Below are 10,893 nucleotides of genomic sequence, written 5' to 3'. Positions count from 1 at the left end.
AATTTTGTTAAGCTATTGCTCAACTAATATATGCATGAGTGCACTTGCAACGGGAAAAGGGCTTTTGAAAAGGAAACTGACCTTCAAACTAACCGGAAGCCGAACAGCTGCGGTAGCAGAAATAAGACCACCGGTCTCAGCATGTCTTCATGGGAATTTCCATAGATGTAAGTGCTCGTAAAACTCAGGATGAACCCTGTATACTATAAATGAAACCTAGACACTGTAGGCTTTAGTCCTCCTCTGTACATTGCTGTACTCTGTAGGAGTCCTTGCTGCAAGTAAAATTGTTGAAACGTAATTCTAAGACTCTGGTAACTGCTTAAGTGTTTTGATAAACATTCTCCTATTATCATTTCACATTTTTATATAAGATATTAATTTTAATCCACTTGCGTAGTGTGATAATTTTCTGCCGAAAGAAGAGACCTGAACTGAACCATAAGCGAAAAATATAGACAAAGGGAGGCTTTGTGACTGATCGGAGCTCCAAAACGCAGCAGTGTTCAGGCTTCTCTGTTTTTAATCCCCTCTTTTTTAAAGAAAAGAAAAAAAGCCATGCCATAATAATCACTTTCCAAAAAAGGAAGGAGAATATCTTACATTTTTAAAGAAAAAATGATAATTTTTCGTAATCGAAATAATCATTTGGAACATAATTATTCGAAATGATATGGGGATTCTTTGTTTGTTTGTTTGTTTGTTTGCTTTTGTTGTTGTTTAATAAAATCGGAATGATAGTTAAATCCAGAAAAATCCACCAATTTGTATAGTTTCACATGTTTTATTAATTCCACTTACATAAAATTATATCAAAAAATCTTAAAAGGTCACGTTTTTTTGTTTTGTTTTACAACATAGTTCACAAAAAATCTCACTTTACATATCAAATTACAAGACAGTGAAGCCGACAGACGCTCACTGCGCCCATTTGTTAGGACTTCATTGGAAAATTGATTTTAAAAAAAAATAAAGAAAATTCACGTGGCTTTACATCACAAGTAGACAGTCACATCTAAAAGTCCTATATAGACTACACTATTAGAAAACCGCACAAGGAGTGACATGCCATGGACACGTTCACCGTAAAAAGCGAGAGTACAGCAAGCACCCGTCGATTAAGAGGTTAAAGTCGCACATTTTTAAAGCCTTACGTTACACGTGGAACAACATGTTGTTGGTAAATAACCTGGAATTTCCCGTCAAGCACATCGTCACCTCTGAAAGCTCAGTTTCCCGTTTTTGGACGCACAGGACAGCGCGCAGGGCGCCGCTGTGCGCGCTGTCAGGTGCAACAGCGCCAAGCGCAAATATCATTTCATCAAACACATTAATCCCAATCTTTCTCTAGTTTCTTGGACAAGTTGAGTGGAGCCAGAGTGCCGACACCTGAGAAGATGTTAAATGGCCGTTATGAGATTTTAACAGCCTTGCACAGACACACGCGGCTCAGTGAGAGAATCTTGTCCCTGATGTCAGTTTATTTACAATGACTTCATAGAAAATCCTGTTTTTTGTTGTTTTTGCTTGTTTAAAACGCAGCGAAACGGTGGGTAAAATTTTGTGCACTTTTTTTCTCCTTTTTTTTTTTGCTGCCTCGAATTACGCGCATTTCTCCAAGTCTCGCCTTCGCGAAATTTGCTCCCATATGCCCGTTCGCGTACGTCCCACAGATGGGGTAAACGTTGGTGCTTTCCCGTCGGTTTTGAGGTCCGATAAAAGATATAAATCTGTGCTCGGTTTGTAAACGTGAGTTACTCGTTTTAACCTTACGGAAACTACAAATGTCACATGAATTCAATCACAATCGCGGTGATTGAAGGAGTATTGAGGTAAAAAAGTTAATGATCCCTTTTTTTAAAGACAAAAATCACACGGCATCGTTTTTTTCACGTGAAGTAATGATGTGTGTGTTACCTGCTTGAATATAGGCTACTTGAAAGCAAAATATTTTACAATATACTCGCAGACGTCAGCGGAGCTCAGCGGCTTGGCTGCTTGTAGTTGCCGTTGATTTCCTCGGAGATGTTGACGGCCTCTGCTCCCAGCGGTAACCTGTCACTGTACTCCGAGCCAACTTCAAACTCCTCCTGGTTGGTCTTGGATGATGATCCGGGGATGGACTCGGTCACCACGCTCCCCTCAGCCTCTTCCTCTCCTTCTCGTTCCTCTCCGTCAACCTCCCCCTCGCCTAACTCGCTGGTTTTCTCTGACTCCACGAAAGATGGCCTGTGATCAAAATCTTTTGTCATTTGCTTCTCCATCTGATCTGGATTCTGAGCTTTCATGATCAGCTTGTAGGTTTTTCCTTGATATTTGTATAGCAAATGACAGCAGGTGGCTCCCAGCAAGGGGACAGTGGCCAGACCCAATAGGAAAATGCTGACAACCACAATTATGAGCAGGGAGGGGATCTTCTTTCTAGTTGTGAAGACTACTTGGACTTGGCAGTCCTTCCCCCCATAGGTGAGACAAAGTGTGTAATTGGTGCCAGGCTGTAAATTATGGAAGCGGTAGGAATTAATTCCCTCCTCTATATTGGACCACTGAACCATGGAGTGTCCGTTTCCAGTATTTACACAGAGGTAGAGCATGTCCAGAGTGGTCTTGCTAGATGAGGACTGGTACAGACCCAAAGGTTCCTTATTCACTGTTTCCTGGTTTTCAGTTTGACTTAGATGAAGATTAGATTTGCTTTTGGCAAGCTGCAGTGGATTCAGCTGCACTTTGGCCTCCGTCTCTGACACTTCTAATGCAATAACACCAAAGTCAAAGGTGTACTGCTTCAGGTCTTCCAGGCTCATGTTGAAGGCATGGTTGGAGATGTATTCACTGCTTTCTCTAACACCGCACTTGCCTGTGAATGTGTGTGTCTTAGGAACAACACCGGTCTGCTCTGTTTCATCGTGTTTGTCTTTTGACGTTTCGGGACTTTCCTTTGTCTTCTCATCAAGCTTTGTCCAGTTGACCACATTATTTTTGGAGGGCTTGTTGGGGTCTGCAGGCTTTTTACCAGACGGACGGCTCTTGTCCACTGTTGAATCGATGACTGTGTTGCTGGCTTCCTTTTGGGTGCCTGCCAGAGCCACTTTAACGCTGCTCTCTGCTTTACCCAACTCGTTCACCGCAAAGCAGCTGTAATTCCCATCTTCCTTTTTACTCACACGGGGGATGATGAGAGTTCCATTTCTAAAAACAAGAAATCGATTGCTGGTTGTTTTATCATTAATTGGCACATCGTTTATTTCTCCAGTGGAGGGCAAGGGGAAAAGATAATTTTGATTTCCTGCAGTCACCTCCCAGGTGATCTGTGGCTTGGGGCTCCCTTTTGTCTCACAATTTAAGATCACCATAATACCTTCATACAGATCTGTGTTTTCTATGTTTGGCTGATATGTTATAGTGACAGCAGGGGGCTCACAGTCCAGTTTAGGAATGCTTGAAATCGTCGTACCCTTCAGATGTTCAGGGGCCTCGCACACAATTGAATTTGGCTCGGGGACAGAAATTTTAGTTGTCGTGATCCAGTCCCTCAGCCACTGCAGACGGCAGGAGCAACTGAAGGGATTGCTAAAGATCTGCAGGTGAGACATAGCAGTGAGGGCGCTGAAAGTCCCCTCGACAATGGTGGTAAACCTGTTGTTGTTAATTCGAAGCGACCTCAGGTCTTTGAGCGTGGAAAAGGCATCCTTTGGGAGGTTCACCATTTCATTGTTGTTCATTTTGAGAAGCTGCAGGGCTGTGAGACCGCGCAGATCTTCCCATGGAAAGTTCACAATTTTGTTGTGGCTGATGTCAAAGTTGCGTAGCTGAACCAAAGGGGCCAAGGTGCCTCTCTCTATGGTGACTATTTCATTGTGGGCGAGCCACAGAGAGGTGGCCTGAGTGATATTAACAAAGCTTTTGCTTTTCAGGATTTGGATTTTATTGGCAGAAAGGCTCACGGTGGTAACATTGGAAGGGAGACCAACAGGGACCTCCAGCAGGTCTTTGTAAGCACAGTCAGCAAACTGATGGGAAAATTTATCCTGGCAGCTGCACTGCTCTGGACACGTCTGCACAATGCCAGTCATAACAGTCCACAAGGCAAGGAGCTGTAAGAACCTTCTTGCCATTTTCTGCACCTGCAAGCATCAATTAGCAGACATTAGCTACGATCAGACATTTATAAGAGCATTATCCATTAGAGCAATCACACCGACGGAAATGTACTGCGGATGCTTTTTTATCTCATATAGATTAAATGTGTTTCTCTGAATGCCTTAAAAACAGTTTCCTTTTATTTTCTTCGCTACACAGAACAACAATGTTTGACGAACAAGCGCACATATGCACATAAGTTGTGGGTCATATTTGATTTCAGATGCCCTCCTCTGAGCGCGTCTGCACAGGCAGGTCCGGGTAAACTGGCGCTGTCCGTGGTGATGAAACGGGCTCTCGTTAATGGGTTTTCTTTTAGTTATTCGAGAAGGTTTCACTCCCAAAAGCACTTAATGCTCAAATCAGATTTTTCCCGATCAATTTGCGGATTATTAAAGCATTCGTGCACAAACGCCTTTGTGACACAGACACAGAATTAATCCGCGGGTTGATTTCTAGACATTTTTGTATTTGTTTTAAAGTTTTGATCCGGATGCTGCTCCGTCTCTCTCTAATTTCATGCAGTAACTCCCGCATTAGCTTATTTTTCCGTCATCTTACCTGTCCAATGTTAACTTCAATTCCCGTGTCTTATAAATCACCCTCGGAGTTTACAGTCCACTTGAAACAAGTTTAATGTTTGAGAAAAGTCGAGTCCTCGGAGGTTTCGGATCCTTTCACATGCTTTGTGCAGACCTGAGCGCAGATGAAGGACGGTGGAGGGATCATTTTTCTCCCGGTGAGTCGCTGTTGCGGTCCGACGGCGCTTTTTTCTTCCTTTCCGGAGAGTGTGGGAGCCTCTGCGCGTCCCCGCCGCTGCGGCGCGAGAAAATGAACGTGAACGCGCAGCCTCTCCCAGCCCCTCTCCGTGTCTATTAAAGATACAGAAGCTGCTCTTGGAGGGGTCCTCCGCCCTCCAAGAAAATCCATAATTTAGGATCCGATGTTTAATTTATTACTCCGACCTAAGCCCATCTTTGACCTCATTCGCTTCACCTTCAACCCTTTGTCTTTAACTAAAGGACACAGGTAAACACAAAAGTAACAGTTTGCACACGAAGTGAAACATTTAAAGTGTTCTTGTGATTAGGAAAAAACTGCAAAGGCACTTATATTATCTAGTATTATCTTTAATAACAATGACAAATAAGGCTGGAGAGAAGGTGAATTCTGAGGAGTCCAGTGTATGGACAGGCTCTGCATAGAGCCACAGGATATCCGGATCATTTGATGGTGTTAGACTGCAGCTGCACCGCATCGTGAAACCTGCTTTAACTTTTTGTTTTTAATAAATATATCTGATTTAACGCAACAAATTTCGGGTAAATCTCAAATGAATTATTTTTAATTTTCGTAAACAAAAAAGCCAAATTCGTGCACATTTTATTTTGTTTGGCAGCTAGTCTCGTGTCTTATTTAAAAGGCTTCTGTGCACCAGTGACTTTCAGCCTATCGCTGTGTAAATAAACATTACATTATATAATCATTATAAGCGTTTGAGTCTTGCAAATTGGTGGCTGCGTTTAAGGAGAAGGGTTTCCTGCTCAGATGCCGCCATCTTCTGGTGGACTTCAGAGGTGTCAGACGTAAATAAAGCAATGCCCCTTTTTATTTTCAGGTTTCAAAGGTTTCAAAGTAATCCAGGCCTTAAACCTCAGGTTTGTTCTCGCTAGTAATAGCAAATCCATAAAAATAAAGCTTTTATGATAAAACTGAATAAAATATCGCTTCCTTGTCCTTAAAGTTACAGTTTAGTAGTGAATTTTACATAAAATAAATTATACATATAGAAAGTGTCTTTGAATAACAGAGATGCAGAAACGTGTGCATAAGCACAGAGCCATGGCTCAGTGTCAGAGTGTCTAATGAGTCTCACAGGCCTGAATGTGCGCTTGAAACCGTTAATAATTCTTAATAAACAGCCACCAAACAGCTTAAACGACAGGTTTCGTCGTTTAAGTGAATTTTAAATTAAAATTCACAATTCACTGTCATGAATTTGTCTTACCTTCGGTGTCTTGCTTCCACTACGATAAAATCGCACTTCCTGCATAGCTCTTACCTTACAGCTGTGTGTGTGCTTACATAAAACTTATCTTTCCCCTACTTCCCCTTTTCTATATACCGGAAAAATTCAACTTTCACAAATTATTATGTTGGCCAAAGTCTTAGCCGTGTCTCTAATAAAACTTGTGTAAATTCTGTTGTTGTTGTTGTTGTTTTACAACGACAGTTTTGGTAAATGAGCTTCCAGAACTTTATCTGCAACTTTATTTCTTACAATTTAAGTTGAAAGTGTCTTTCTGACAGATGTCTTTCTTTATCACAGAGGCTTTTTCGTCATCATATAGAAAAACCGTTAAACATCTAACTTCTTTACACTGACAGAAAGGGGAGTTTTACTCGTCTGTATGTGGCCTGCCATGTAAAATGATTCTGACACCTCTGGTCTAATGCACAGATTGCAAAGACATACTAAACATTTATTTAGCAATAAGAAGAATATGAATATGAAATAACAATGGTAAGGAGGTCTGTGTACAGAAATGGTTAGGATTCCTAAACAGTTCATGTAATGAATGTCTGCACTTCAATCACATCTTGCTTGTTTGATTTAAATTCCACTGCCATGGTGGACAAAAGCAAAATTACAGAAACTGTATCACTGTCCAAATATTTGCAAACTGGAGCTTATCTAAGGAGGCAGAGTACCCCCTCAACACATGTACGGGCAATTTAGAATCATCAATTAGTCCAACTGTGCATGTCTTTGGACTGTGAAAGGAAGCAACAAAGGGCAAAAGACAACCTGCACAAACTTCACAGGAAAAGCTCAGCCTGTACTGCTATGAGGCAGAAGTGCTAATCACCACAAAGAGTTTAAATTCCCCAAAACCTCTTTTTAAAAAACAGGTCTGGGTAGTGTTCATTTTCCTATCCAGGTAATCACCTGGAGATTTATATTCTTCCCTCGACCCTGTCACGATTTGTTTAATTGTCAAGTCTCAATATAACTTGTCTTTTGGGTATCAATTTACTTTTTTTTTTTTAATTTTAGGTTTTGTTTTGTGTCAGAAAGTAAAATAGATTCTGATACGGAACTAACGTACTCTCTCTTCCCTTTCCTCCTTCTTGGCTGCCTGCTCGGCTGCCGTACAATTTCCTGCTGTATTCGTGATTCAAGTCCCTGCGGTAAACCATCTAGATTTCTATCTTCCTTATTTTCCAGATGTCTTTTTAAATGCTTTAAACATTTACTTTAACTGTTAAAATCTCACCAGCTCTTTGCTCTGAACCTGCTTCTGCTCCCTCTCTTCACACCACATTTTGTTTCACACCTAATGGAGTACATCCCCAAAGTATTTCCAAACGTGTGCACACTGTAAATTTGTACAGCCTTTCAGATCATTTTCAAACGTCGTCCAGAGTATGTTTATTTAGAAACTTCACAACGCTGTGTTGAGACTTCTCAAACAAAAGGCTTTTGGAAACAATGTGATTTAACTCAGTGTCACAAATCCTAATGTGGCCCTGGAGAGGAGTGATCATTTTAAGTGATTTATTTTAAGATTTAATTAAACACAGCAGTGGAAAATGTCCAGTACAAGCACAGCTACAAACAACTTTTTAAATTATACAGAATATGTAAATAAATAAATAAATAAACCCATCTACTTGTCCTACTAGGGATTAAGTTAGGAAACAAGAGGACACACAGATGTTCCCAGGTGTCACTACTACCCCCAGTGAGCATACTGGCTACCACCAATCCCATGAAGATGACAGAAGGACTAGGGTTTAAAATCACTAGGACAATATATTTAAAAAACAAAACAAAAATACAAACAAACCCTGGAGAACAAAAAATAAAAAAAATAATAAATTGAATGGTAATTTATTTTAAATTAAATTCAAGAAAAGTACAAACACTTAAAACATAAATGGATAATAATCTGCACTTGACTGGAATTTCAAAAGGAAAACAAAGAACAATTCGAATCACTCACAGCATGAATATGCCTTCTCTTATACATAAACACACATGTCGAGTAGGCTAATTACCAAAACATTCAAGTACCCCACAGCTCAAGCAGCTACAGGTTTAGGATTTATGAGGAAGTACTGTACAAATAAAATCAAGCAATGGCTCATCTGGTACTTTGTTTATTTTTTCCTGCTCTTTTTTTTAGGTTGTTTTGTCTTCTACTTCAAAGGGAAACCGCCACACCCAAGTTATCACGGAATCATCTGTCGTGACTCTCAGACCAAAAGAGAACGTTTTAATTTTCATGTAACACACCAGCACCTACTACAGCAAGTGCAAACAACTCAGAAGTGACAAAATCACAAACCATACCATAGTGCACATGCATACCTTGGAGGATTGCACTGAATCACCCTCCAAGGCCTATCACACCACGCATGTCGCATTTCATTTGTTACCCAAGGAATTCACGCTATTCTGAGTAATGTCGACTCCCCGGGGACCTTGGAATTGCCATACACTACACTCTGAGATAATCATTTTCAGGGTGAAATGGGCATGCGAGTATTATTCTAAGCCTTGGCTTGTAGGGTCAGGTTAGCCATGGATTTGTGTTCAGTTCAGGGTAGGCGTTGAAGCGTGAACCGATGTCGGGTCTGTTGGATAACAGCGACCTCTGCTGGCAACGGATTGCAGTTACAGACAGGCGTTGTAAATTCATGTCAGGCAAAGTATCGTGCGTGCTTAGAAACTTTAAACAACATGACGCACATGTGAAAAGCTACATTTATGACATTTGCTTTCAGTTCTAAGAATTTCCTTAATCGGAATTTGTGTTTGTTTTCCAATAATTTCCTTCCTGAAGTCTTCCTGTGAGAAGAAGGACAGGAAAACTTGGGAGCCGAGGTCCTGAATGAAGATTTACTCTTATCAGAACAGAACAGAAACCAAAAACATGTTTGTTAGTCACCATATCTGTGACCTCAGACACCAATGCAGCACCAGCTTAGTCCTGTGATACCGTAAGTGTTTCTTAACATAGTCCTAAAGTAAAGCCTATCAGTGATGCTTAGCTGTAAGTCCTCTATAACACCACTTGACACATTTCTACAACTTGATGAGTGACTCAGAAAAGAACCCAGACATAAACAAAACATGAGTGCATGCAGATGGTTTACCAAAGGACAAACCTAGTTGTTAGATCAGGGATTATGTAAATTCTGTCTTAAGCCACAGATTTAGTAAGCTTCATTATAATTATAGTAGCCTAAGACAGACAGAACAACATATGAACCATAAACAGTGGAAAGTACCATCTCCTTCTACAGTGTTAAATATTTGTGTAGACACTGCAGATCAAAACAGTTAAAACCATGTGGCTGTAAATCAGAGCCCACAACAACATAGTGTGTCAGTGGCTGAAAGGGCGTGTTTTCCTAGAATGAAACTGCAACAACAGGGTTTGGTCAGCAGAGTGTGGCCAAAAGACTGAGACCACTACTGTGAGAGCCAAGTTCAGAGTCAAGTGTTACACTATAATGGATAATGGATGCTGTGTTATCTCATATTTGGAGACAGGATGAGAGAAGCATAAACAACACTAGGTTTCCATGGAGTTTCTGGACTTCAATTAGTTAATCTGAAAGAAAATCTTACAACCTTATCGGACTCCACCCAAATTCCCATTTGTTTTTGTCTATGCACATACACTGTAGTACCCCCCTTCCCCCAAAAAAATCTCTTTACATAAGCAGGATGTACTCTGTGCAGTCATTAAGAACGCTGAGACTAGATCTAGGTAAAAGACAGCTTAAGCTCAAGATCCTTGCTTTGTCATCTGCCCTCTTGTCATGCTGAAAGTTATTTACTGAGTACTCTGGCTGATTAAAACACAGCCTGCTAAGATTAAATAATAATATCTTACCTAATAGGATGACTCCTAGTGAACAGTAAATTGTCACACTCTTTTTATGATGAAGAAATCATTACAAGACATTAGCAGGTTTTCTTATCTCTTTAAATATTTTGTGAATAATGAAATAAATAATACTTTTCATATAAAAAAAACTTTTTTTTTTTAAACATTCGGGATTAAATAATTTAATACCGTACCAAAATACATGTGTGTAAGGCAACATGATGACACAAGCTGTAAAGAGACATTATGTTAAATTCATAGAATTAAAGCAACACAAGGCACAGCTTACTACATTCTGGTGTAAATAAAGTTTTAAGTGGTTTATTAGCTACATTATTGCTCTATAACACTCTTTATCAAGGGACTAAAGCAATAATTCAGGTAAGGAATCTGACTCCATCTCAGGCTACTGAGGCCAACTCTGTGTTCTTTAGAGGTTTTCTCTACAAGGTGATTGCAATAATTCATTTTAACAAAATATTATGTGCACAATATTATGGGGGCAGCAGCACTTGCTTAGGCTGCTGCCCCCGCGACCCGGCCTCGGATAAAGCGGATGAAGATGGATGGATTATGTGCACTATTTTATTTGTATTATAGTATAGGTCATGAAAAAAAGAAAAAAAGAAAAGTGCTATCAGTGCTATAATACTGTGTATAAAAATAAGATTTTTTTTTTTCCCTTATGGAGGTACTCCATCTTTAACATCCTTTCCAGTATAATAATACGCCTCCTCTGCACTTCCCCAAACCGTCTCAGCCGAGCTGTCCATCTGATCGACTCATTTCTAATCCCAACAAAACAAAATCCCTACCACCTCCAGCTCGGCCTCCTGTCTTTTTTGTCACT

The 10,893-nt window shown here is 40.3% G+C and overlaps 1 protein-coding gene across 1 annotated transcript; it reads right to left on the bottom strand.

Annotated features, from left to right (window-relative positions):
* Positions 1-764: 764 nt before the first annotated feature.
* islr2 (immunoglobulin superfamily containing leucine-rich repeat 2) lies at positions 765-4,967 on the bottom strand. The gene is made up of 2 exons (XM_085461892.1): positions 4,702-4,967; positions 765-4,124 (listed from the first exon to the last, which is right to left on the bottom strand). The coding sequence occupies exon 2, from the start codon at positions 4,113-4,115 to the stop codon at positions 1,983-1,985; it is 2,133 nt and encodes a 710-aa protein (XP_085318018.1). The 5' UTR covers positions 4,116-4,124; positions 4,702-4,967; the 3' UTR covers positions 765-1,982.
* Between the last annotated feature and the right edge of the window lie 5,926 nt (positions 4,968-10,893).

This window comes from Copadichromis virginalis, linkage group LG7 (assembly GCF_057382275.1).
Source record: "Copadichromis virginalis isolate Kocher_CV1m ecotype Utaka linkage group LG7, C_Virginalis_male_GT1.1, whole genome shotgun sequence".
In the NCBI taxonomy this organism is placed as follows: domain Eukaryota; kingdom Metazoa; phylum Chordata; class Actinopteri; order Cichliformes; family Cichlidae; genus Copadichromis; species Copadichromis virginalis.
Note: the sequence above shows the minus strand (reverse complement) of the source record. Positions and strands in the feature narration are given on the sequence as shown.

Bases quoted from the DNA above. Each gene is read 5' to 3' on its own strand.
- islr2 (XM_085461892.1), bottom strand. From the start codon at position 4,115: ATGGCAAGAAGGTTCTTACAGCTCCTTGCCTTGTGGACTGTTATGACT.